Consider the following 27,981-nt stretch of genomic DNA (forward strand, 5'->3'; position numbering starts at 1 on the left):
TTCAAACTCTATATACAAAAAATATAGTAACGCATTTACATTGATAATTTGATAGTGGCAGAAAATCCAGTGCTTCAATCGGGAGTTCAGTATGATTTGAGCTGCAAGGCTCCTGCAGTTGACAGGTAGAATTGAAGCCAAGTTCTGATATTTAATCTATTAATGCATTCTCCTCTTTACTAACCTAACTCTGAAACATATCCACTGGGTATCTTCTGGTAGTTTCCACCTTTTCTGTTAGAAACAATATTCCAGGCAGGAACTGGTGTTACTTGAGTCACAGGCTTCAGGTTTGTCAAAGGAAGTGTGTGCCTGGGAGTAATTAAAATGAATTTTCATAAGAACTTCAGGACTGACCTAATACAATTATTCTAACACACACTGCATTTGTTTTTCTTAGCATTGTGAAGTATTTTGAATCACATGCTATACCATTTCTGAATTATTCATCTGGTAACACTTCATTTATTCCACTTTGCAATAGAATAGCTTTTCCTTTAGGAAAACAACAGTTTAGACATCATGTATATCTTTACATACATTTTGTTTTGAAATAAATTGGCAAAAGTTGTCGAGAAAATTGTGGGCACTGCTGCTTCACAAAAGCTGGCTACAATCTGGTCATCCTTCCCAGAAGTACTACAGGAAGGAAAAAGCAATAAAAAAAACAATGCAATACTACAAATTTTTTTTCTTCTCTCGTCTTTCTTGTATATTATCTTTTCTTCACTCCTGAAAGGAACATCTCCTTTGCTGTCACATGGTTCCATTAGCAGCAGCCATCCTTTACTGCCTTACTCAAGCACCTATTTTACACTGGAGCCTTGACCACAGGGCATCACAGATGAGCTTGAAACTGGTCTCAAATGGACATCCACAAATGCACTTCCAGCAGGGGAAACTAGATATCATGAGACCCACCCAGATCGATCCTTAATTCAAAAGGCATGAGATCGCATTGTAGCACTTCTACTTTTGTTGTGATAAATTAACTCAGTGGGGGTAAAATTGCGGTCGGAGGCTTCCTGAGGATGAGCGCCTCCTACACGAAAATTTTTATCTGGTGGACCTGGAGGCACTTTTGATTACGGTCGGAGGTTTCAATCTGTGTGTAGTGTACAAGGGGACTTCCCCGTATGTACTAAAAAGCTGGCGTCACGTGGGCCTGCACCACCAATCACTCTGCAGTATTCTCACTAATAATGGGAATTCCGTTTGAGTTCACATCATCAATGAGAATAAACCCTTAAAACAACAAATTAAAAAACATTTAAAATTAATTGAAATTAATGTTAATTAAATGTTTGACAACATTTTGGGAATTTTTTGGGGTGTTTTAATAGGGTTTAAAATAAACTTTCCTTAAAATGGACAGGGTTTTTACTATAAAAATGTGTATTTAAATTTAATTTTTATATGTTTTAAAACTCTTATGCTGGTAAAAGTAGGCTATGTGCCTGCTTTTACCAGGTGTGAGAATTTAAAGGACATTCACTGGGTATGAGTTGGGCAAATAGCCCAATCTCTCCCACGCCAATGTCCTTCTCCCGGAGATGCGGAGGATCTGTCAAGAGAAAACTTGACAGATTGGAAAAGCCGGTTTTCGGCGCATGCGAGACCTCGCCGGGTCCGTGCGCACTTTGAATGGACCCGGCAAGGCCGGAATTTTAGGCCCATTATGGACAGAGATCAGACTCTGAACCACTATGGTTTAACTGCACACTGAATAAACTTGGGGAGTACCAAATTGTACTTCTACACAACACAGGAAATGCACAGCAAGTCCATCAACATTTATAAACAAAGACAAGTTAGTGTTTGGGTTTAACCCTTTGGCACAAGTGAAATATAAGAAACATGCTGTTAATAGGATTGAAGTTTCAAAAAAAAGACAAAATAGACTGCAAACTACTCATTAGAAAGAGTATAAAACTATTAAATACAAATCCAAACCCCTCTTCCCTGCCACTTTTTCTTTATATTTATATATCCAGCATGAGATTAGACTACCTGCCAGTCTCCATCCTTCAGCTGATTTTATTTCTGCTCAAGAAATCACCCCTCTCCCCAAAATTATATACTGGGAGAGGCAAAAAGAGATACCTTTGACAAATTCAACAATCCACTGTTAAAAATTCTTCTCTAACCCCTTGAGCAAGTGTGCCCCAGATCCATTAATTTGAATTTCCTCTTACTGTGATCACACAGCTTTCCAGAAATCTCTGACACCTTTTTGAAGGACTGCAAAGAATCAGTTGTCAATCCCTCTTCTGCAATCCTGTTCCACAGCTTGATCACCCTCTAGGAACAGCAAATCTTTGAGACTTCTCTCACTCTCCGTTTGGATGTGCGATTGTTCCACCCAACCCATCACCTCGAACACACTATCCATTTGCACAATGTCCATGCCTTTAATAATCTTGGGTCAGATACCCTCCAAGTTTCCCATTGTTGTGTATCTGTAAAGCATGCACTCCCATGTTCCGCCACCAGGGAGTGCATCCCCTGAAGTCCCAAGGGATCCCAGCATCTCTTGGGAGCACTGTATATAAGCCGGCCCCCTAAGGCCTGGTTTCTCACTCTGGAGTGTCGTATTAAAGACTGAGGTCACTGTTACTTTAAATTCCCTGTGTGCAGTCTCATTTGTGTTAGGAACACAATAATTGGCGACAAGTATATGAATCCAACGCAAAGATGCAGCAAACTGTGGGCACCCTGGAGAAGTTCTCGGAGAGTGAGAACTGGGAAGCCTATGTCGAACGGCTAGACCAGTACTTTGTAGCCAACGAGCTAGACAGAGAAGGAAGCGCTGCAAAAAGGAGTGTGGTCCTCCTCACAGTCTTAGGGGCACCAACCTACAGCCTCATGAAGAATCTTCTGGTTCCGGTGAAACCCACAGATAAGTCGTATGAGGCGCTGTGTACACTGGTTCAGGAGCATCTTAACCAGAGGGAGAGCGTGCTGATGGCGAGGTATCGGTTCTACACGTGCCAGCGATCTGAAGGTCAGGAAGTGGCGAGCTACGTCGCCGAGCTAAGACGACTTGCGGGACAATGCGAGTTTGATGGCTACCTGGAGCAAATGCTCAGACATTTCTGTACTGGGGATTGGCCACAAGACCATTTTACGAAAACCTTTGACTGTAGAGACTCCGCCCCTCAGCAAGGCCATTGCCATAACACAAGCGTTTATGTCCACTAGTGATAACACCAAACAAATCTCTCAGCACATAAGTGCTAGCAAATGTTCATAAATTAACTGGAACTGTGTTTGCGAGCAGAAATGTTCAGGGCAGTCTGTGAACCGCAGCCTTGTTTGGTCCAGGTGCTTTCTGCAAATTTGTCCATTGGCTAGTTTGACTAAAAACACCTGGGAGTGCATGCTTTACAGATACACAACACCCATCTTTCCAGCAAGTACAAACCCAAGACATCAAGTCTATCTTTATAGCTCAATGACCTCATGTCTCAATGAGGTGGGGGAAACCTAAACGGTCGCAATATTCCAAATGGGGCCTTACTAAACTTGTAATAATCAATGATTGAAATGTGCATCTTGGTCGTTGTTCCTCTTCTTAAGTCAATTTTCTCAAAAGGATTGTACCCAAAATATTGTATTTCCTCTTTACAGATGCTGATTGACCTGTTGTGTATTTTCCAACACGGTGTTTATTCAATGTTTCCCTTTTTAAAAAAAATAAACCCCTGACTAATAAACAGGTTTAAAGTGTGATCATCTACTTTAATGGGCAGCCTAGACTGAAAATTGCTCGAATATCCATTACATTGAGATGTACCAAAGGGAGCAAACTATTCAAAAGTGTGCATGACTGGACTGGCTATTCAGGGAAAAGGAACCCAACAGCAGCACTGATCATAACAAAAGATCACATCACCTAACCCACTCAAAAGGATTTCATAGATGCAGGTCTCGAGTTGCAAAAGTTACATAATTTCAGGTATTTTCAATACAAAGCTAAAGTACTCTTATGGGAGAGGTAGTCCTGAACACTAACAAGATGCAGCAATCCCTTATTGGTCAATGATAAGTACAGAGCAAAGGCTGTCCAATGACAGTCAACATTTCACAGCAATTTGCACTAGGTGGTGCACAAGAGCAGTTAGTGATGAGTTTGGAGATCACTGGCAAAAATTGAAGTAAAATAGTTTGCCTGCTCAGGCAGGGAATGATGCTTGGCTTTTTTATTGTTTCATGAAGGATGGGGGTGCAGAGCAATTGAAGAAGGGATTTAAAGCAAGCTAGTTCTATTATAATCAACTTTTCCCATTATTACCATTGCTGAATTTGACAATACAGTACTAGATTGGAGTTTTAGTTAAAGACCTTAAAAAAAAACTTAACATTTTGAAATAGTTTCAAGTTATGATCTTGTGTTTTATAGAACCCATTTTTGAAAAACCATTACATCACATTCTTACATTAGTGCTATTATCCTCAAATACTTTATACATGGTTGGCATCAAACAGTTTAAAGTCAAAACAAGTCCACTTGTTTCAATATGCTTCCCTTTAATGACACACCATGCTTTACCATATTAATGTTCCCCATTTACTGTACATTTATTTCATAAGATAAGTAAGAGAAATACTATAGGTTTGGGCTCTTGTTTGGCAACTATAATCTAGCAGTTTCACTTTTACAGTGTAGAAGATTTATAATTTGGTACAATTCAAATTATATTGCCTGCTCCCAGGATAACAAGATGGTGTTCATTATAAACAAGATGGTGCTCATTATACACTAATCTATCAAGTGCCCTACCCTTAAATGGGGTGAACACCAAAGTGCTAAGAGTGGCCAGTTTCTTCTACTTTGGCTACAATTACAACTGCCACAATGTTTTACTGGCTCAACATCAGAGCAACATTTTTGTAATGAATAAAAGCCATGGGAAACTAACTTTTCAGCTAGCTCTTCTATGAAGACGGTCACCGAATTGCCATCTTGTCCTGCTTCTTGTATATGAGCGTTGTAGTATTTTCCTCCTTGCTCAAGTTTCACCTGTGGAAATATGCTTTTTTTTTTTGATCAGCAGGTCTCTGATAAAGTACAAATTATGCAACTGAATTTATTGGACTTATTTCACATAATTAGATGTAAAATAAAACACTGATGCAACTATTACTACATGTTGCTTACAGCTTTTTAAACTAGTCAGCATTTAACGCAGATGCAGGATCAAAATAAAGACGCCAAAGAAATTGCCAAATATAAAACACACTATATTTGAGGCAGAATATGGAAGTCATAATGGTTCTTTAATTTTTGAGGCCAAGTTTAGCCAATTATGACATGGTGCCCAAGTTTCGGGCCGCGCCTAGAACGGCGCAGCCCCGACCTGGACGCCGGTTTTTCGCGCCACAAAGTGCGCCTAAAAAAAACTTCCAGATTCTCCGGCTCCCTGCTGGTCTTCTTGAGCCGGGCGCGGCGCAGCACAAGGTGTAGGGGACGCGGCGCAGCACAAGGTGTAGGGGGCGGAGCTAGGTCCCTGCGCTGAAAACAGTGGGCGCGCATGTGCAGTAGCTCCAGGCGCCCAAAACTGTGTGGGAGGGGCCCAAAGCATGCAGCCCCGAGCCCTGGCCGAATGGCCTCACTGGGGCTGCGTGAATAAGGCTCCTCCCACGCCCGGCTCCTGCTTCCCCCCGACACCGACCCGACGCCCGCACCCCCCCCGAACCGACCTCCCTCCCACCCCCCCCCCCGACCCGTGCTCCCAACCGCATCCCCCCCCCACCCCGACCCAACCTGACCGCCCTCCTCCCGCCCCCGAACTGACCCACGCTCCCTCCCTCCCCCCTACCCGAACCAACCCGACCTCCATCCTCCCTCCACCCCCCCCCACCGACCCGACCCGTGCTCCCGACCGCCCCCGGACCCGACCCAACGCCACCTACCTGTAAATCTGGTGCTGGGGACGGGCCCTGCCCGAAGTCTTGGGCCCGGCCAGCCTCCCCCCCACCACCTTCCCCTTCCCCACCCCACCCTTCTCCTCTCCCCTTCCCCCCCCTCCCCCTTCTCCTCTCCCCTTCCCCCCCCTCCCCCTTCTCCTCTTCCCCCCCCCCCTCCTCCCCTCTCCTCCCCCCACCCTCCCTTCTCCTCCCCTCTCCTCTCCCTCTACCCCCCTCCTCTCGCTGTCAGAAACACAGACACTGACAGAGTGAGAGACACACAGACAGACAGAGATAGAGAGACACTGACAGAGAGACACTGGGGGGGGGGGGGGGGGGGGCGGCATCCCAGCACGCTGTTGGAGGGCTCCCGGTGCTGCAGTCGGTAAGTAGAAAATGTTTTATTTATTGATTTTTTTTAAATTATTAATTTTTTTTGATTGATTTATTAGTTGATTTATTGATGTTTTATCATTTATTATTAATGATGACTCTTTATTTGTAAATCTGAAGTGTTTACTGTTTGCAAACTTCCCATTAATCCCCCCCCCCCCCCCCCAATGCCTGATTTTCTAAAGTGTAGACAAGGTTTTTGAGCGTACAAAAATCTTCACTTACTCCATTCTAAGTTAGTTTGGAGTAAGTTTTCACTGCCGAAACTTTGAAAACAGGCGTAAGTGGCCGGACACGCCCCCTTTTGAAAAAATATTCTGTTCCAAAGTGAAACTGTTCTAACTGACTCGAACTGGAGCAAACTAAATGCCGAGAATTTGAATTTCTAAAGATACTCCGTTCTACACCAGTTGCTCCAAAAAAAAAAAATCAGGATTTCTCATTTCTATTCCCCGCCCGACTCTCTAATCTTATTTAAAAATCATCCTAAACATTTTAGGTGGTGGTGAAATGTGGATGTGTGCTTGTGCTCAGCCCCAGATTTCTGTCAAGGGAGAAATGACTAGGGCACCTTGGAGGTGGCACTGTGAAAGGCACGAGATCTGGTGACCATCGATACAAGGCTCACTTAAATATTTAAACTTTTTGAAATACTGAAGTCAGTGGTTCATCTGCTATTTCCAATTATTCTTGCCTCCTAATGTACACTGAATAGCTGGTCATTTCTCTTAATTGCCATTTGAGGGACTTTGCTGTATACAAAATTGATGCTATATTTGTCTGCAAAACAGGTTCAAAAAGTTATTCACGAGAAATGTTTTGGGATGCCCTGAGGACATGAAGGAACTACATAAATACAAGTTCTTCCTTTTACAAAAAGTCACATTCAATGTCAGACATGATTGAGACAGTCGCTGCTAATAATGAAGAATAAAAACAGGGGACAGGCAACCACAACCACCAAAAGCTTTGAAAAGGCTAGCCGGGAATGAAGTCTTTTCCACAAAAACTTCATAAATTTCCTACCAATTAAAACTAACATCTTCATTTATTCAAAACATTTAATTCTAACATTGCTAAATATAATTGCTCAAATTCCCTAGAGTAACTCACCTGACATTTGTCCCCTAAACAGTATTGCCTTCCAGAAACCACCATATAGTCCACCTTCTGCTGCTCTGCAAGAAGAAGAAAACCCTGATGCCTTTAAAAATACAACACAAACCTTGCTAGTCACTCGGTACAAGGGGTTTACCTTATTGTCTCCCAAAAAAGAACACTAATAAATCTATATTTATACTTTACCGGTAGTGTCCATTTATTAACAAAGAAAACCAACTAAACTGGTGCAGTTTCTGACCAGAAACAGGATATGGGAAGTGATCATTAGATTAATATCATGAATAGACATAGTTCAACCAGGACGAGTCAGAGAAAGTGACTAAGATAGCAGATTGTGAAGTGCATATATATATATATATATAGTGGACTTCGTCATACTGCAAAGTGCTTTGGAGATTCTGGTTTGATCAGATATAGGTTGACTGCAGCAATCATTAGCATTTTAAAACCATTATATTAGTAATTCTAGCGATGTTAGAAGTAGCCATGCTGAATTATTTACATACCTTTAGGCCTTTGGCTAAGTTTACATGGACCTTTTCTATCCTCCCCAAAACTAAGAAAGTGTGGTACCACTAATTATGGCTTATACCTTTCCTGCTATCGAGCCAAACATCAAACTCCACATTGCGGTAAATTTCTGAATCCAATGCCTTCAACACCTTAAAGGGAAATGGCATCTTTGATGGGCCATCCACAGTCTGAAATACAGAAATCAATTGAATGCTGGAACCAAGAAAAGCTAGTGACCATAAATGCTCTAAATCAGAAGTGTAAATATAGCAATTAAATCTTAACTTGTATTCCTAACAAAACAGTTCAATATTTTCAATACTGGATGCCTCTACATTTTGACTGAGCGGAATTTTAAATAAAATGTAGGAATTACAAAAAGGTTGCAATTGAAATAATTTCAAGTTGAAATTGGATCATTCTGACCATAGCAGTGGTAGCCATAAAGCACAACTCATCTTGTTTACTCGAGCATTGAAAAATTGTTTTTACAAGTTTTAAAAGAAATCATTGCAGGCTGGTTGGCAACAGAAGTCAAATTTGTAAAGGTAAATTAATTATGATTACAGGTCTGAGGACAACTATCAAAAGGGCAAGTTACCAAAATGTTCACAATTTGTAGAAAATAAATTTTAAACCTTTTAGCTTTGGTAGTACAGATTGAGCGTCCGAAATCAGGAATGTTCCGGAATCCGGGCCGAACCATGGCGGGATCGTCCGAAATCCGGACATTTTTTTTTTTTTTAAATTACCGCTGCGAGTTGGGCCTTGGGAGGGGGAGAAAAAACAAATTCCAAAAAATAAAATTTCACAAAATCCTTACCTACTAAATTGCTGAAAAATAAAAACATTAACTTACCTTTTTTTTTTTTTTGCAGGTCTTCAACGCAGGTTTTCCCCAGTCACTGACACCCGACCTGCAGCCAACGTTGCCGATCCCGCCCCGCTGATATCCGGAACGGCCTCGGTCCAGAGGTTTGCAGATGCTCTACCTGTACTTATTGTTTGAAGATTCTCAGTCCATAGTGCAGATACTGGATGGATTTGCAGTGGTAATGGCGGCGAAACTGTTAGCGCTCGCCGTCATAACCCCTCAAACTGACAGCAACATCAAGATTTAGTGCACGTGCAGATAAACATGAAAATCCAGAAGTTGCGGTCAGTCATTCCCTGCTCCGCCACAGGTTGCACTGTGGAACTCCCCAGAGCCATCAATCAATTCAAATCAAACTGAAGGATGAAAATTTCCTCTATTATGCTGGAATATCACTGTTAAAGCCCCCCTCCACACCATTAAAAAAGATAAGCCTTGTTGAAAGAGGTATAACGGGTTAACAGCAGGCATACTGACTGCTGAATTGACCCTGAAAAGCTAATTTCATATTTGGAGAAAAAAATGACAAAAAATTACAATGGTTTTTTAAAATAAATTAAATGATATTTCAGCTTCTACCTTAATTCTACATGTATGTCCCAATCTTTATTTTGCTCTGTAAAAATTTATAAAAATGTAATTTAGAATCTGCATTTTACTTCCTGGTTTTCTGTCTGAGAATTATTCAATGTGATTGGCTGCTCAGCCTGTTTGTTGACATCACTGTTGCTGGACGCTGGAGATTCACTTGATTTGGTGCCAGATTCAAACTAAGGTTGGGAGAGCTGAAAGTCACTCCACAGAGATCGTTAGATCGCTGTGGGCAACTTTATTTGAGCGCTGTCGCTCCACCGCTGACTGAAAATTCTGAGCCATTAAAACACCATCAGCACAAGAGCAAGGTGAAAATATAGAAGAAATGTCATTATCACTGGATAAGAACAGTTATGATGATAGAACGTCCAACAACAGCATTATGCAATACCCTACAAAGTACTCGGCGACTTCAGTCCTGCAATGCAGCATTTAAGTTTGGGACAAAAAACATTTGCAAAGGATACTACAAAGTAATCCACAAAGCAAAAGTACAGCCTGTTGTCAGCTTGGTCAGTGGGAGGACTCTCACTTGAGTTGTGGGTTCACACCCCACTCCAGGACTCGAGCACAATATATTTGTGTAATTCAGTGAAGTGAGCCAAAATGGGAAATAAAATAGAGCTATATCCTGGAAATGTGGTCACAGGAATGAATTTTCTTATTCTATTTTAGATGAAGGTGTTGTCATTATTTGAAGATGTGATAATTGGGACACTTCATTTATATATACACATCTAGTGATGTATCATTGTCTCCTAAAGCATGTCTCATTGCTTTGGAATGTTGAAGGAATTTCTCCAAAAGGTTTTCCTGAAATTGGCCACACGCTTTTTTAAAAATAATAAGTTAGGTTTAGAAACATAGAAATTAGGTGCAGGAGTAGGCTATTCAGCACTTCGAGCCTGCACCGCCATTCAGAGTTCATGGCTGAACATGCAACCTCAGTACCCCATTCCTGCTTTCTCGCCATACCCCTTGATCCCCCTAGTAGTAAGGACTACATCTAACTCCTTTTTGAATATATTTAGTGAATTGGCCTCAACAACTTTCTGTGGTAGAGAATTCCACAGGTTCACCACTCTCTGGGTGAAGAAGTTTCTCCTCATCTCAGTCCTAAATGGCTTACCCCTTATCCTTAGACTGTGACCCCTGGTTCTGGACTTCCCCAACATTGGGAACATTCTTCCTGCATCTAACCTGTCTAAACCCGTCAGAATTTTAAACGTTTCTATGAGATCCCCTCTCATTCTTCTGAACTCCAGTGAATACAAGCCCAGTTGATCCAGTCTTTCTTGATATGTCAGTCCCGCCATCCCGGGAATCAGTCTGGTGAACCTTTGCTGCACTCCCTCAATAGCAAGAATGTCCTTCCTCAAGTTAGGAGACCAAAACTGTACACAATACTCCAGGTGTGGCCTCACCAAGGCCCTGTACAACTGTAGCAACACCTCCCTGCCCCTGTACTCAAATCCCCTCGCTATGAAGGCCAACATGCCATTTGCTTTCTTAACCCCCTGCTGTACCTGCATGCCAACCTTCAATGACTGATGTACCATGATACCCAGCTCGTTGCACCTCCCCTTTTCTTAATCTGTCACCAGATAATAGTCTATCTCTCTGTTTTTACCACAAGTGGATAACCTCACATTTATCCACATTATACTTCATCTGCCATGAATTTGCCCACTCACCTAATCTATCCAAGTCACTCTGCAGCCTCATAGCATCCTCCTCGCAGCTCACACTGCCACCCAACTTAGTGTCATCCACAAATTTGGAGATACTACATTTAATCCCCTCGTCCAAATCATTAATGTACAATGTAAACAGCTGGGGCCCCAGCACAGAACCTTGCGGTACCCCACTAGTCACTGCCTGCCATTCTGAAAAGTACCCATTCACTCCGACTCTTTGCTTCCTGTCTGACAACCAGTTCTCAATCCATATCAGCACACTACCTCCATTGGTAGCAGTCTTACCAGAGAGTCAGAAGATTGAGGGTTCAAGCCCCACTCGAGATATTCAGGTGTATAATGCGGCTGACACTTCAGTGCCGCATTGAAGGGAGTTCTGCACTGTCTTTCAGATAAGCCATTAAACAGAGACGCCACCTGTCCCTTTAGTTGGGTGCAAAAGGTCCCATGGCACTATTTGAAGAATAAGGGAGTTCTCCTAGCTAACCTTCATCCCGCAATCACCACCAAAAGCAAACAGATAGTTGCCAGACAGTCTGTATGTGAGACCTCGCTTTATGCAAGTTATTAACAGACTAATTAACAGTGAATACACTTAAAATAATTCACTGGCTGTGAAGTCCATTGGGACATCCTCATATGAAAGCTTTATGGTAATGCAAGTTCTTTTGTGCCACATACAACCAATTGCTAACCACAAGATATTCTTTTCACGTGTGCAAATGCAAATTGCCTGCTATGAAAAATGTGGTACTGGTGTTAACATGGGATGTCAAGACATAAAGGTCAAGTTTATCAATGCCCCAAAACTCCTTTCATTACAAACTTTTATGAAACGTTGATACCTTTATTTCTTCTGCTCCAGGTTTTGCTGTTTTCTCCTCTGGTGAGCTCTCTTGATCACTATTTTCTGCATCGTTCTTCCTAAAGTAGAAGCAAATAAATCCTTTTTTTTAAAAAAAACAAAACCCAAAACGTTTTTCACCTAAAAATCTCAATACATACACACCATTAGTTGATTTAAAACAAATGATGCATTGGCAGATTCAAAAACATCTACAACCTATTTTCTCAAATTGGTGGAAATACTGGTATGCAAGTTGACAAGTAGCATCTTAAGTGCACCAATGGAACCTCCACCCCTAATAATTCATCTTAGTTCCAACAAGCACATTGTAGTCCCAAGTTCAATTAAATGTTTATTTTTTCTCATTAAATACTCCCATCACTGCTCCACGTTTGTTAAACTTTTTACAAGCTTCAACAAACCATAAAATGACTAATTTTAAAACATGTATCCAGATCAAATTGATTTACACAAAAAAAATTCACTGAAGTGAATACGTTTGATATTCATGTGTTATGCCATCTACTATGGATTAAAAATAACGATCTATTTTAAAAACAAACATCTTAGTTATGGGCTACTTAAAGAATTGACAGTTATGAGCTACTTAATGGGCTCAATTTTGCCCAAGCCCGTTTTCTGGCATATTGCCAGAGTTCCACCCGTTTTTCTAGGCCAGAAATATTTTGCCAACATTTCCCTGATCTATAATTCAAAATTGGCACCACGCAACGTGTACAGTCTCCTCGGGGGTTGGAGCCTGCTGCCTGTGCCAAAAATAACGATGTCGCACCTTCGGCGCATGAGCAACAAAAAAAATGACGCTATTTCAATGGACGTGCATGCGCAGTACAGCTCCGGGTTGGCAATCGGCCATTTTTAAAGAGGCAGTTGTGTGAGAAGGAGTGCTGTGCGAGAGCATTGGAAAAATCAGAACTGCAGCAATACAAGATGCAACGTAGTGCAAGGATCAAGAATTTCTTACAGGATGAAGTGGAGTCACTCGTTACTGTGATTGAGACCAGATGGAATTGAGACTACCACCACCTCAGTGGAAACCCCAACATGCACGAGGTAGGAAAAGCCATAAGACAGCTCAAGAACAAGGCTACGGGAGTGGATGGAATCCCTGCTGAGGCGCTAAAGTATGGCGGAGAGGCACTGTTGGCGCGGATATATGACCTCATCTTTCTCATCTGGAGGGAGGAGAGCATGTCGGGAGATCTGAGAGATGCAGTGATCATGACCATCTTTAAAAAAGGGGACAAGTCCGCCTGCAGCAACTAGAGGAATTTCCCTGTTATCAGCCACTGGGAAAGTTGTCGCTAGAGTCCTCCTCAACCGTCTCCTCCCTGTGGCCGAGGAACTCTTCCCGGAGGCACAGTGCTGATTTCGTCCCCTATGGAGCACAACGGACATGATATTTGCAGCGCAACAACTGCAGGAAAAATGCAGGGAGCAGCGCCATCCCTTATACATGGCCTTCTTCGACTTTACAAAGGCCTTTGATACTGTCAACCGCTCCGCTTCGGATTCCCTCAAAAGTTTATCAACATCCTTCACCTGTTCCACAATGACATGCAGGCCGGGATCCTTACCAACAGATTCATTACAGACCCAATCCATGTCCAGACCAGGGTCAAACAGGGCTGCATCATCGCTCCAACCCTCTTAATCTTCTTCGCTGCCATGCTCCACCTCACAGTCAACAAGCTCCCCGCTGGAATGGAACTAAACTACAGAACCAGTGGGAAGCTGTTTAACATTCACCGCCTCCAGGCCAGGTCCAAGACCACCGCAACCTCTGTTGCCGAGTTACAGTATGCAGACGACGCCTGCATCTGCACACAGAGGCTGAACTCCAGGATATAGTCAACGTATTTACTGAGGCATACGAAAGCATGGGCCTTACGCTAAGCATCCATAAGATAAACGTCCTCCACCAGCCTTTCCTCGCCACACAGCACTGTCCCCCAGTCATCAAGATCCACAGGATGGCCCTGTACAACGTGGACCTTTTCTCATATCTCGGGAGTCTCATCAACAAAAGCAGACATTTATGAGGAGATTCAACACTGCCTCCAGTGTGCCAGTGCAGCCTTCGGCCACCTGAGGAAAAGAGTGTTCGAAGACCAGGCCCTCAAATCTACCACCAAGCTCATGGTCTACAGGGCTGTCGTAATACCCGCCCTCCTGTATGGCTCAGAGGCATGAACCATGTACAGTAGACACCAAGTCGCCAGAGAAAAATCAACGATGCCTTCGCAAGATCCTACAAATCCCCTGGGAGGACAGACGCACCAACATTAGCACCCTCGGCCAGGCCAACATCCCCAGCATTGAAGCACTGACCACACTTGATCAGCTCCGCTGGTCCGCATGTCAGACATGAGATTCCCAAAGCAAGCGCTCTATTCGGAACTCCTTCATGGCAAACGAGCCAAGAGTGGACAGAGGAAAAGTTACAAGGACACCCTCAAAGCCTCCGACACCTGGGAGTTCCTGGCTAAAGACCGCCAAATGGAGGAAGTGCAACCGGGAGGGCACTGAGCGCCTCAAGTCTCATCGCCGAGTGCATGCAGAAAACAAGCACAGGCAGCGGAAGGAACGCGCGGCAAACCTGTCCCACTCTCCCTTACCCTCAACGATTGTCTGTCCCATCTGTGGCAGGGACTGCGGCTCTCGTATTGGACTGTTCAGCCACCAAAGGACTCATTCGAAGAGTGGAAGCAAGTCTTCCTCGATTCCGAGGGACTGCCTATGATGATGAAGACCAGATGGCATGAACTGGACACCAGCAGGTGTCATATAAAAGTTCCACCCAAAGAAGTGAAGAAACGCTGGAACCAAGTTGCAGAAGATTACTGTGAAATGGTGACCACAACGCGATCTGGAAGCCAGTGTAAAAAGTGGCAGGACCTTGGTCAAGTACTAGTGTCAGTAATATTTTCATTTTTTCAATGGAATTGCAATTGTAAATGTGACCAACTGTATATGTCCCACCGAGCAGAAAGACGCTCTTTAAAAAGTTGCGTTTTCATCTTTGCAGAGGAAGATGTCACATAATAAAAAAGGAAAAGAACTAGAACATGGAGGCCCAGCAAATCTGCAGCCACTGACACCATTGGAAGAGAGGGTCGCTGATTTGATGGGACCTGCCTGGAGAAAAGCAACCACCACTGCACAAGCTGGGCCCACACTCAAGGAAGGGGGAAAGACCTGCAAATTCCAGAGTCTGGCTTTGCTAAATGTTAAGTACTGCGTGGGCTAGCCATGCTTTGGTTTATGGGGATGTCTCTGTCAGCTACGCTTCGGTTGATGCACTGTGCTATCATTCATTGTGGTCCTTCAAATCAGCCCGCTGCCTGCGCTGTGTGAGCCTACTCATGCCACCCACTCTGCCCCCTCTTCTGCTGCTAACCATTTATCTGTGTTGTGTTATATTTTGCAGAACTTGAGGCCGACTCCGGACTATGCAGATGATGATTCAGACGAGGACGAGCCTGAAGAGGAGAACATCTTTCAATCCCACCCTCCAGACCAAGAGCGTGAGGGGGAGGGGGATAGAGGGGGGTGAAGCCCCCACTGTTTTACTGACTTTGGAGGAGGTGCAGGTGCCGCCCATTGAGGTGCCAGCCCCTTCCGTGACTAGTGGTTTGAGTGTTGGTGGGACATTCCATGGTTTCCTAGTGTCAGAGGCTGCAGGTCCCAGTGGTGGGGGGCAGTGAAGCACACCCAGGGCCCCACCTTCCGAGACTGCGGGTCCCAATGGTGAGGTGCGAGCCACAACCGTGGAGAGGGGGGGGGGGGGGGGGGTGGGGGGAAGAAAGGAGAGCTTGACCGCACTCTCCTGTTAGATCCTGCACCTCAGATGAGGTTCAGATGATGGCAATGAGTGGGGAAGAGCACTAACCTTACGTCAGTGAACATCAGGGAGGGAATGTCAGAGGTAGTGCAAGCACCATCACTGAACATGAGGGAGGGAATGTTACAGGTAGTTGACAGTTTTGCTCAACATGAGGGGGAATGTTGCAGGTCATTGAGACAACTGTTAGGACGCATGAGGGATGGCATATTGGGAGTTAGCTGCTGCAATAAGGGAACACGCCCAGACCTTGCGCCCATTGACAGAATCGATCACTCCCACTTCAATCCCCACACCAGCCTCTGAAGAGCCCCAAGCCGGGCCTTCCACATTGCCGCCTGACCCCCACCCCGCCCTCAACAGGTGCGCACTACCAGAGATCGTAGAAAGAATAAGCTTGGTACCAACCCCAGAAACACTGCGCACACTGCCTGCGAGCAGGGGGGGTGGAGTCACCAAGAACAAGCGCAGTGGGCGATCTTAGAATAAGGTTGGAGGAGAGATGGATGCAGCCTTTCTTTGCTGCTATTATGGTACTGTTGTAACTGTTCCGAAATTATGATTTTTGTAAGTTATGTAAATTTACAAGTTTAAAAGTTAGTAAGTGATCTTAGAGTTTGTAAATGATAAAACTGAAAACTCAAGTTTGATAACTTTAATAAAATTATTTTTGTAAATACAAAGAACTGTTAAACTTTTGAATAATATATTTTACATTAAAACTGAATCATTTCCATTACTTGTTCCATGAACACAAGACAACATTACGGAACAGGTCCAAATAGTAAACATGGCCCATGTGGAATAGTTGTCGCTAAGCCTTCAGGCAGAAAAGTGTTCACGGATGAGCTGCTGGCACAAGGCTTCAGCAATCGTTAAAGGGGCACGATGGCCCGCTCTCCTCCACCGTCATGCTTTGGGTTCAGGTACTTGCATGGCTTCCTCATCCTCCTGCTCATCATCTGCATCTTCCTCATCATTATCGGCCACTCTCACCGCAGGTGGGTCTGCCACTGCCATTGCTGCTGCCTCATGATGGCTAAGTTATGTAGCAAACAGTAGTGAACTGACGCTATACTCCCCTGGGATTGTCGAAGTAGCATCCAGAATGGTCCAGGCATCGGAAATGCTGTTTCAAGATGCCAATGGTCCTCTCTATGATGCTGCACGTCGCAATGCGCGGCATGTCGTATTCTCGATCAGCTTCCGTCCGGGTTACGCGTAGGGGCGTCATGAGCCAGGTGGCAAGGCCGTACCCTTTATCTCCCAGTAGCCAGCTCTACCCTTTTTGCTGCTGCTGCTGCTGAAACATGGCAGATATAACACTCTCGCGTAGGATGAATGCATCATGGGTGCTCCCAAGGTATCTCGCATCGACTGAAATGATGCAATGCATGTCGTCACACACGAGCTGCACATTAATGGAGTGGAAGCCTTTTCTGTTCTTGTGCATCTCAGAATCCTCCAAAAAGGTGCTCGCAAGGCGATGTGGGTACAATCAATGCAGCTCTGTACCTTTGGGAAGTCAGCAATCCAAGAGAAGCCCACAGTCCTATCACACATTGCTTGGGCAGTTATGGGGAACTTTATGTAGTCATTCCTCCGTGCATATACTGCAGCTGTCACCTACTGAATGCAGACATGTGTTGCATCAAGAGATGGTGCACACATCCCCAGTTGTCTTGGACCCCCTTGCCACTGGACCAAGACCTTGCTCAGCTAAGCCCATGTGGCTGCCGGTGTGCAATGGCCATCCCACGTTAAAAGAGCTCACACACAGGCATCTTCCACTTTGTTAATATGAAGTTCGGGATCTGGAAAGTCAGGACCCTCATGGACAACTCCAACAACAGGCCGGAACGCCGCACCGCCATAGTTGCCCGGGAACTTTTGACATTGACATCGCCGCCCTAAGCGAGACCCGGCAGGCAGGCAGGAAGGCAGGAAGGCCAGCTCAAGGAACATGGTGGAGGTTACACCTTTTTCTGGAAAGGAAAACCAGAAGAAGAATGCCGCCTTCATGGAGTCAATTTTGCCATCAAAATGAGCTGGTCGACCGCCTCAAAGACTCCCCCCGCGGGGTTAACAAACGCCTCATGACTCTTCATCTTAACCTATCCCGGAACCAATGCGCCAATCATCAGTGCGTACACCCCAACACTCGATGCAACGGATAAGGCTAAAGGTGGTTTTTATTCCAACCTCGAGACATCCCTGTCCCGTGTCCTCACGGGCAACAAATTGATCTTCCTAGGTGACTTTAATGCCAGGGTCGGCAAAGACAGGCCTCTGGGGAGGCATGATTGGCAGAGCCAACTCCAGCAGTACCCTATTCCTGACAAAATGTCTAGAACATGAACTCCTCATCCATCAACACCCTGTTCCGCCAGAGGGACAAATACAAGGCATCATGGCAACACCCTTGCTCCAAACACTGGCACCTGCGTGACTATGTCATCATCCGAGCCAGGGATCGCAAGGTTGTGCGCATCACCCACGTCAGAACAGGAGCTGATGACTGTTGGATGGACCACCGCCTAATCCGATCCATCATCGACATTAACATCGCCCCAAAGCAGTGGGGATAGCAGCAGTGCCGTAAAAAAGTTAATGCCGGGGCACTTAAAGACCCAGCTAAGAGAGCCCTATACAGCCAGCGCCTCACAGCTAATCTGGCGTGCCTTGATGACCGAGATGCTGAATGTCCACAGCGCTTGGTCTGCCTTCCAGGCCTCTATAACCAGTGCCTGTGAAGAGACACTTGTTTTCTGGTTGAGTGACCATCAGGACTGGTTTGATGAAAATGATCAGGAGATCCAAGAACTAGATTGCAAGCGCAGAGCATTTCAGAGCCTCAAGCAACAACCCAACTCGGGACCAGCAAAGCAACATTACTGACAGCTCAAGGCTGAGGTCCAACAAAATACACGGGACCTAAAAGAACAGGTGGTGGATGGAGAAAGCATGGGAGATACAACTGGCCGACAGCCACGATATACGAGGATTCTTCATTGCAGTCAAGGTCACCTACGGCCCAAACTCCCAAGGCCCCACCTCACTCCTGGCCAAGAATGGGGAAACACTCAAGGACACCGAGACTGTCAGGGCCAGCTGGATGGAGCACTTTGAAGATCTCCTCAAATCGAGACACTGCCTTTGAGACAAGTGTTCTCAACTCCATCCCACAGCATGCGACCCACCACCACCTCAGTGAAACCCCAATATTGAACGAGGTAGGCAAAGCCATAAAACAGCTCAAGAACAACAAGGTTACGGGTGCGGATGGAATCCCTGCTGAGGCACTAAAGTATGGCGGAGAGGCGCTGTTGGCACGGATACATGACCTCATCTCTCTCATCTGGAGGGAGGAGAGCATGCCGGGAGATCTGAGATGCAGTGATCGTGACCATCTTTAAAAAAAGGGATAATTCCGACTGTGGCAACTACAGAGGAATCTCCCTATCAGCCACTGGGAAAGTTGTCGCGAGAGTTCTCCTCAACCGTCTTCTCCCTGGGGCAGAGGAGCTCCTCCCGGAATCACAATGCGGATTTTGTCCCCTATGGGGCACAACGGACATGATATTTGCAGCGCGACAGCTGCAGGAAAAATGCAGGGAGTAGCGCCAGCCCTTATACATGGCCTTGTTCGATCTTACAAAGGCCTTTGACACCGTCAACCATGAGGGTCTATGGAGCATCCTCCTCCGTTTCGGATGCCCCCAAAAGTTTATCAACATCTTTTGCCTGTTCCACAAAGATATGCAGGCAGAGATCCTTACCAATGGATCCATTACAGACCCAATCCACGTCCGGACCGGGGTCAAAAAGGGCTGCGTCATCGCTCCAACCCTCAATCTTCCTCGCTGCCATGCTCCACCTCACAGTCAACAAGCTCCCCGCTGGAGTGGAACTAAACTACAGAACCAATGGGAAGCCGTTTAACCTACGCTGCCTCCAGGCCAGGTCCAAGGTCACCCAACCCCGGCCGTTGATCTACAGTACGTGGACGACGCCTGTGTCTGCGCACATTGAGGCTGAACTCCAGGATTTCGTCCATGCATTCACCAAGGCATGTGAAAGCATGGGCCTTATGCTTAACATCCGTAAGACAAAGGTCTTCCACCAGCCTGTCCTCACCACACAGCACTGCCCCCCAGTCTTCAAGATTCACGGCGCAGCCCTCGACAACGTGGACCATTTCCCATGCCTCAGGAGCCTCTTAACAATAGCAGACACTAAAGCGGAGATTCAACATCACCTCCAATGCGCCAGTGCAGCCTTCGGCCACCTGAGGAAAAGAGTGTTCGAAGACCAGGCCCTCAAATCTACCACCAAGATCACGGTCTACAGGACTGTAGTAATACCTGCCCTCCTGTATGGCTCAGAGGCATGGACGATGTACAGATGACACCAAGTCACTGGAGATACATCACCAACAATGTCTCCACAAGATCCTGAAAATCCCCTGGGAGGACAGGCGCACCATCAGTGTCCTCTTCCAGGCTAATATCCACAGCATTGAAGCACTGACCACACTTGATCAGCTTCGCTGGGCAGGCCACAGTTAGCATGCCAGACACGAGACTCCCTAAGCAAATGCTCTATGCGGAACTCCTTCACAGCAAATGAGCCAAACGTGGGCAGCGGAAACATTACAAGGACACCTTCAAAGCCTCCCTGAAGTGCGACATCACCACTGACGCCTGGGAAACCCTGACCCAAGACCGCCCTAGGTGGAGAAAGTGCATCCAGGAGGGCGTTGAGCTCTTCGAATCACAACACAGAGCGAAGAGGTCAAGCGCAGGCAGCGGAAGGAGCATGCGGCAAACTAGTCCCACCCACCCCTTCCCTCGACATATATCTGTCTCACCTGTGACAGGGTTTGTGGCTCTCGTATTGGACTGCTCAGCCACCAAAGAACTCACTTCAGGAGTGGAAGCAAGTCTTCCTCGATTCAGAGGGACTACCGATGATGATGATGTAAATTGAAATGATCCGGAGGCACAGAATGAAAGTGCAACTGTACCCTTCACTTCAACTGACAAAGCAGTCCTCCTGACGCTTCTAGGTTGCAGGTCTACTTTCACCAACTCTCAGATCTCAGTTACAACTTCTTTGCGGAAATTACGCCAGAAAAAATGATGTAAATGGCCTGGGAAAATTGAGCCCAAAGAATTGACAAAAAATTTCAATTTACAGAGGAACAATAGTCAGATTCACTTTGTTCAATTGATACAACTTATCTTCCTGTAACAACAAATATAACATATCTGCTACATTGCCCCACCTTGCTAGATATAGACCAACTCCTCTGCATTCTGCCTTTTTAGCTGCCATTTTTGGGGGACTATTTGCCAGAACTGCAGCTTCTGCTTCTAAAAGTTAAATTGCCCTTTTTAAGGGTCAGACATATTGCTTTATTCTTGATTATCTAAATCAGAAAGAGATCAAAATCCTTCCAACACAATGTACAAAGTGTTTACCAATTACAGAGACAGCCATCAAATTGATTCCATGAGCTTTAATTTTAGCTTTGTCTCTTATGTGGAATTTTATCAAATGCCTTCTGGTAGTCCATATAAACTACATCCAAAGACATTCCCTTATCTACTATTTGAATTTTTTGGGGAAGTAATAAAATTAGGTTTGTTAGACATGTTACAAATCCATGTTGGCTCCCTCTAATCAGCTCAAATTTCTGTATGCTCAATTATTCTGTCCGTAATTATAGATTCCAATAAATTCCCCAAAAGATGCTCGACCAACAGGTCTATCATTTCCTTATTTCTCTCTCACCTTTTTTAAATAATGGAGATATATTTGCAATTTTCCAATCTAAAGGGACAATTTATGAATCAAAGAAGATTTGAAAGATTATGGCTAAAGCATCTGCAATTTCTTCACCTACTTCCTTGAAAATCCTGGGCGTGGAACCCAGCAGGTTCTGGGGATTTTAGTGCAATTATTTGTTTCTAATACTGTTTTCTTGCTTACATTAGCTTTAGTGAGTTCCAGTCCTTGATTCATTAGTTTCCCTGGAATGTCAGATATATTATCCTCTTCCCTTACTGCGAAGACTGACAGTAATTGTGTCTGCTATATTATAATTTGCAATATTACCTGCATCTGTTTTAACATGGCCAACATTACCCTTTCTCTAATATAATTGTAAAAACAGTGATATCCCACATAAGTTTCTTTTCTTATTCATTTTTGCAGCTCCTATTTTTTTGTCTTCCTTTGCTGTTCCTCATCTCTCTTCCAGTCCCCTGGATCTACACTATACTTTGCACTTTTGAATGTTCTTCCCTTTAATTTTGTGTTATCATCTGTTTTGTCAACCATGGCGGTTTTATTTGGCAAGTGAAGCTCTTTCCCTTTAGGGTTATATACTGGTCCTTTATGAAGCTAAATTAATTTGTGACCACTTCCCAATGTTCATCTGTAGATTTACCCAGTTTGCTGCCATCAGTCAAAAATCCTGAAATTTGAGTCTGTGTCTAATGGAATCACATTTAAAACAGGTCATGAAGAATCTCCAAACTCATTTCTTTGCAATATTATACTTACAAAACCATCTCGTTTGCACTTTCAACTTTCAATAAGTTATCCAATTATACTGCTTACATCTTCAGAATTGTACCCATTTCAACCAAAATTAGATTTCAGCTATTTTGAGAAGTCTCCAGATTAACAATTCTACAATGGATTATAAGAGTATCTGTGAAAAACAGATCCATGGAGCTTTAAAAAAAAGGTAGAACTCATGTCGCAGCTGGCTTTCCATAATTTCCACTAGTCAAGATTATAAAATTAATATTTCCTTATTTACCTGACTCCCAATACAGGTACAGTGTCGAGAATCTGGAAGCCTCGGGACCGGGGCCGCTATGGATTCTATGTATTTCTGGACTTTGGAACACCCTGAATCTGGAAACGCCCAAGCCCAAGTTCATGTATTTCCGGACTTCGGGACGTCAAGCTGTGGGATACTGAGGCTGTGAGGCCCAGGCTGAGTCCAGTCAATGCCAAGTTGCGAAAGTACACCAAAGAACTCATAACGGTGATTGGCAGTGCCACAATTAAAGTGTCGTATGACGGTGCGGTTCACGAGTTACCGCTATGGATTGTCCCAGGCAATGGCCCAACGCTGTTCGGCAGGAACGGGCTTGAAAAAAAATCAGATGCAATTGGGACGACATCAAGGCGTTATCGGAGAAAGATACACGTGTCCAAGTACTGAGCTAGTTCCCCTCGCTGTTCGAACCAGGCATCGGCAACTTCACGGGAGCCAAGGTGCAGAGCCACGTGGACTCGGATGCAAGTCCACGTGGATCTGCACCTTGGCTCCGGCAGTTCCGTATATGAGGGAGAAGGTCGAAATCGAACTGGACAGATTCCAGCGTGAAGGGATCATATCACCGGTTGAATTTAATGAATGGGCCAGCCCCATTGTTCCTGTGCTTGAAAGTGATGGCACAGTCAGAATCTGTGGAGACTACAAGGCTACGATCAACAGGGTTTCAAAACAGGATCAGTACCCGTTACCAAAGGCTGATGACTTGTTTGCAATGCTAGTCGGGTGAAGTTGTTCACCAAACTGGACTTGACGTCGGCCTACACGACACAGGAGCTGGTCAAGACATTGGAGACTTACGTGCATTAACACGCATAAAGGACTGTTTATTTATCACAGGTGCCCCTTTGGAATTCACTCGGCTGCAGCAATATTTCAGAGTAACGTGGAGAGTCTACTGAAGTCCGTTCGCAGAACCATCGTGTTCCAAGATGACATCCTGATCGCAGGTCATGACTCCGAGGATCATCTGAACCTGGAAGAGGTTCTACATCATCTGGATAAAGTGGGACTCAGACTAAAACGCTCGAAGTGTATCTTCATGGCACCAGAGGTCGAATTCCTGGGGAGGAAAATTGCTGCTGACGGCATCAGGCCCACAGACGCGAAAAACAAGGCCATCAAGAATGCACCCAAGCCTTAGAATGTGATGGAGCTGCGTTCGTTCCTGGGTCTACTCAACTACTTCAGTAACTTCCTACCTAAATTGAGCACCTTATTAGAACTACTGCACATACTGCTAAGAAAAGGCGACAACTGGGTGTGGGATGCGTCTCAAGACAGAGCTTTTGAGAAATCCACTAATCTGCTTTGCTCTAACAAGTTGCTGGTACATTATGACCCATGTAAACGTTTAGTATTGGCATGTGGTGCTTTGTCATATGGAATTGGTATTGGTACACATCCTGGCACTGTAATGATGAAAGCCATCGCCAGGTCTCATGTATGGTGGCCAGGAATTGACTCTGAGCTGGAATCATGTATGCATCAATGCAACACTTGCATGCAGCTCAGCAAAGCACCAGCGGAATCACCGCTGAGTCTGTGATCATAGCCGTCCAAACCATGGTCCAGGATCCACAGACTTTACAGGTCCCTTCCTGGGGAGGATGTTTTTAGTTGTGGTGGATGCATATTCGAAGTGGATAGAGTGTATAATCATGTCATCCAGCACATCCACAGCTACCACTGAGAATCTCAGTGTCACGTTCGCGACACATGGTCTGCCTGACATCATGCTTCACCAGTCAGGAGTTTCAAGAGTTCATGAAACTCAATGGTATCAAACATGCAAGGTCAGCACCATTCAAACCTGCATCCAATGGGCAAGCAGAACGTGCTGTCCAACTCAAAGCAGAGTATGAAGTGAGTAACCCAAGGGTCACTGCAGACCCGCCTGTCATGCATACTGCTGAATTATAGGACAAGACCACACACGCTTAACTGGGGTCTCGCTTGCTGAACTAATGATGGATAGGTCTTAAGACCAAGCTATCTCTTGTACACCCTGACTTGAATAATCATGCTGAATATAGAAGACAAAGTCAGCAAGGGTATCACGATCGTGCAGCTGTGTCACCCGATATTTCTGTAAATGATCCTGTATATGTTCTGAATTATGGTCAGGATCCCAAGTGGATCGCTGGTACTGTCATGGCCAAGGAGGGCAACAGAGTATTTATTGTCAAGCTCAAAAATGGGCAAACATGCAGGAAACATATGGATCAGACAAAGCTGCGGCACACAGACAAACCGGAACAGTCAGAGGAATTGACGACCAACCAACCTACCCCCAGTCATCAGAGGACTCAGTGGTCACCAGTAAATCGGGACTTTCAATCACTGACATGTTCAATGAAAATGGACTTTCAATCCCTGACATGACCATTGCCACTCCTACCAGGTCAGCTACCCAGCCACAACAGACTCTGAACACTCACCCAAGGCTGGAGTTGAACTGTGACGGTCAACCCGGGAGCATAAAACACCGGACCGTCTCAATGTGTAAAAGACTGTATATCTCAGAGGCGGGGGGGGTATTGTCATGCGTGTACTTTTGGGATCACTGTTGGAGGCCATTGGGCTGCACGCACGTGTGCGCAGCCCAAGTATAAAAGGCCAGCCATTTTGTATATTAGTCACTTTAGGCCTTAATAAAGCAGAGCCAAGGTCATACCTCTTGAAGTTAAACAGTACTCAGTCTAACAGTTATTGCATAAACAGCTAGCCACACAACGTTTGATAATTTTCTGAAAAATCAGTCACCAAAACTTCAAAGTAATTTTAAGATTTCATCCTGGGAACGTGAACAGTGAATCTAGACAGTAATAACTTCCCTCGCCCCAACAATAGGTCACTAACCCTACCATTTTTACCAAACACCTCAAAATTGATGGTCTAGCCAAAGCCACATACCGCACAACTTTTTCAGAAAGATATTCTGCATCATCATTTCCTTGAGATATACTTCCCCTCCTGGTTTTCTTGCCATGACTGCGGAACAATTCCACTGCTGCTCGCAGTTCTTCCTCATCCACTCCAAAGACATCTCTGTACAGCATTTCATACACAACCGCTGAAATAAAATATTTCAGATATGTATTCATTATATATTTGGTTCATTTCTTACAGTAGGAACAGGTGAAAGCAAAAGAAAGATGCAGGGCAGACAGTGATCAGGACAGAATAAATTAGCTGAGCTGCAGACGCAAGCTCATTTTATTCACCCAGTTAGTTGACAACCTCAACTACGTTCGATGATTTAAGTGGAATTTGTTGAAAGAGCAATCTAAAGCTGCTACCTTTTGCCAAAACCAGGACAAAGGTACAGGGCCAAGGCAGAGTTAATTTATTTGTTGTATTTTTGTATACAAATCTCTCCCTTCTCTGAATTCCTTCCAACTTTTTTTATGAAGTGGACACACAAAATCTGCAAAAGGATAGACAGGCTAAGTGAGTGGACAAAAATTTGGCATATGTGGAGTATAATATTGGAAAGTGTGAGGTTATGCACTTTGGCAGAGAAAAAAAAAATCAAAGAGCAAGTTATTATTTAGAGAAAGATTGCAAAGTGCCACAGTACAGCGGGACTTGGGGGTACTTGTGCATGAAACACAAAAGGATAGTATGCAGGTACAGCAAGTGATCAGGAAGGCCAATGGAATATTGGCCTTTATTGCAAAGGAGATGGAGTATAAAAGCAGGGAAGTCTTGCTACAGCTATACAGGGTATTGGTGAGGCCACACTTGGAATACTGCGTGCAGTTTTGGTTTCCATATTTACGAAAGGACATACTTGCTTTGGAGGCAGTTCAAAGAAGGTTCACTAGGTTGATTCCGGAGATGAGGGGGTTGACTTATGAGGAAAGGTTGAGTAGGTTGGACCTCTACTCATTTGAATTCAGATGAATGAGGGGTGATCTTATCGAAACGTTTAAGATTATGAGGGGGCTTGACAAGGTGGATGCAGAGAGGATGTTTCCACTGATGGGGGAGACTAGAACTAGGGGGCATGATCTTAGAATAAGGGGCCGCCCATTTAAAACTGAGTTGAGGAGAAATTTCTTGAGGGTTGTAAATCTGTGAAATTCACTGCCTCAGAGCTGTGGAAGCTGGGACATTGAATAAATTTAAGACAGAAATAAACAGTTTCTTAAACGATAAGGGGATAAGGGGATAAGGGGTTATGGGGAGCGGGCAGGGAAGTGGAGCCGAGTCCATGATCAGATCAGCCAGGATCTTATTGAATGGCGGTGCAGGCTCGAGGGGCCATATGGCCTACTCCTGTTCCTATTTCTTATGTTCTTATGAATGCTTTCAGATTACATCACACCTTTAGTAAAGGCTGAAGCTTGGTTGTTTAATAGGTTCTATATAATCAATATATTGTGCCTTCATTTATTACAACATATGCATTAAAGACCTTCACTGCACATGACAAAAATAAAACATGCAGTGCATGTCAAACAACAACCATTACTTTATCCAGCTCCAGTTTGGTAGCTTCAATTTGGTAAAATGCCCTAAATTACAATCTTTCAGATTGTGATAAGGTTAGTGCTGAATGCAGCATCTATGGCAGTATCTTTTTCTCATTGATGATTTGTTATAAACTATTATTGCATCAACTGATGATAAAAGCATACACAATGATTCTTCAATGAAGTGCACATTTAAACTTGAAGGGTGATGCAGTCTGTGCTCAAGAACTTCCTCAGAACTGAAGCTGTTGGACAAATTTACTTGCAGTAAAGAGAATATTCAAGTTGAGAAAATGTGTCACCTTGGTGGTTACCAGACAGTAAACTTTAATTTAATAGCTACTGCAGAAAATGAGGACAATTTAAGAGCCAAATGATTATACCGTATTGTTTTAGCCCATTTTAAACCACTCGTTTAGCTACTGATGAAAGAGAAAACTCTCCTGCAGGTTTCTCCAAGTTGCCCTCATTAATACTACCTGCCAAACATCCAAGAAAAGCAGTGGTCCAAGCATCAGCAACTCATCCCTTGCAATAAAGCATAGGAAACTTGCCCCTCGTAGAAGTGCATGCAAAATGCACATTAGCCAGGTCAGTAGGCTAATTAATGTCAATGCATTAGAAGTGAGACACACAACTGCCATTGGAACTGTGCGGCAAACCAGTCCCATCCACCCCTTCCCTCAACGACTATCTGTCCCATCTGTGACAGAGACTGTGGTTCTCGTATTGGACTGTACAGCCACCCAAGAACTCATGTTAAGAGTGGAAGCAAGTCTTCCTCGATTCCGAGGGACTGCCTATGATGATCAGAAGCTTGAGCTTTCAG

At 44.5% G+C, this 27,981-nt stretch overlaps 1 protein-coding gene across 1 annotated transcript in view; it reads right to left on the minus strand.

Annotated features, from left to right (window-relative positions):
• alg13 (ALG13 UDP-N-acetylglucosaminyltransferase subunit) overlaps positions 1-27,981 on the minus strand; it is a 125,137-nt gene that overhangs the window by 32,702 nt on the left and 64,454 nt on the right. Inside the window, exons 11-16 of the mRNA XM_070883944.1 lie at positions 25,588-25,747; positions 11,949-12,027; positions 8,018-8,126; positions 7,417-7,481; positions 4,923-5,023; positions 185-312 (exon numbers count right to left, since the gene is read on the minus strand). Of these exons, the coding sequence (XP_070740045.1) occupies positions 185-312; positions 4,923-5,023; positions 7,417-7,481; positions 8,018-8,126; positions 11,949-12,027; positions 25,588-25,747 (642 nt within the window). The remainder of the gene's footprint in view (positions 1-184; positions 313-4,922; positions 5,024-7,416; positions 7,482-8,017; positions 8,127-11,948; positions 12,028-25,587; positions 25,748-27,981) is intronic.

Source organism: Pristiophorus japonicus, chromosome 6 (genome assembly GCF_044704955.1).
Source record: "Pristiophorus japonicus isolate sPriJap1 chromosome 6, sPriJap1.hap1, whole genome shotgun sequence".
In the NCBI taxonomy this organism is placed as follows: Eukaryota; Metazoa; Chordata; class Chondrichthyes; family Pristiophoridae; genus Pristiophorus; species Pristiophorus japonicus.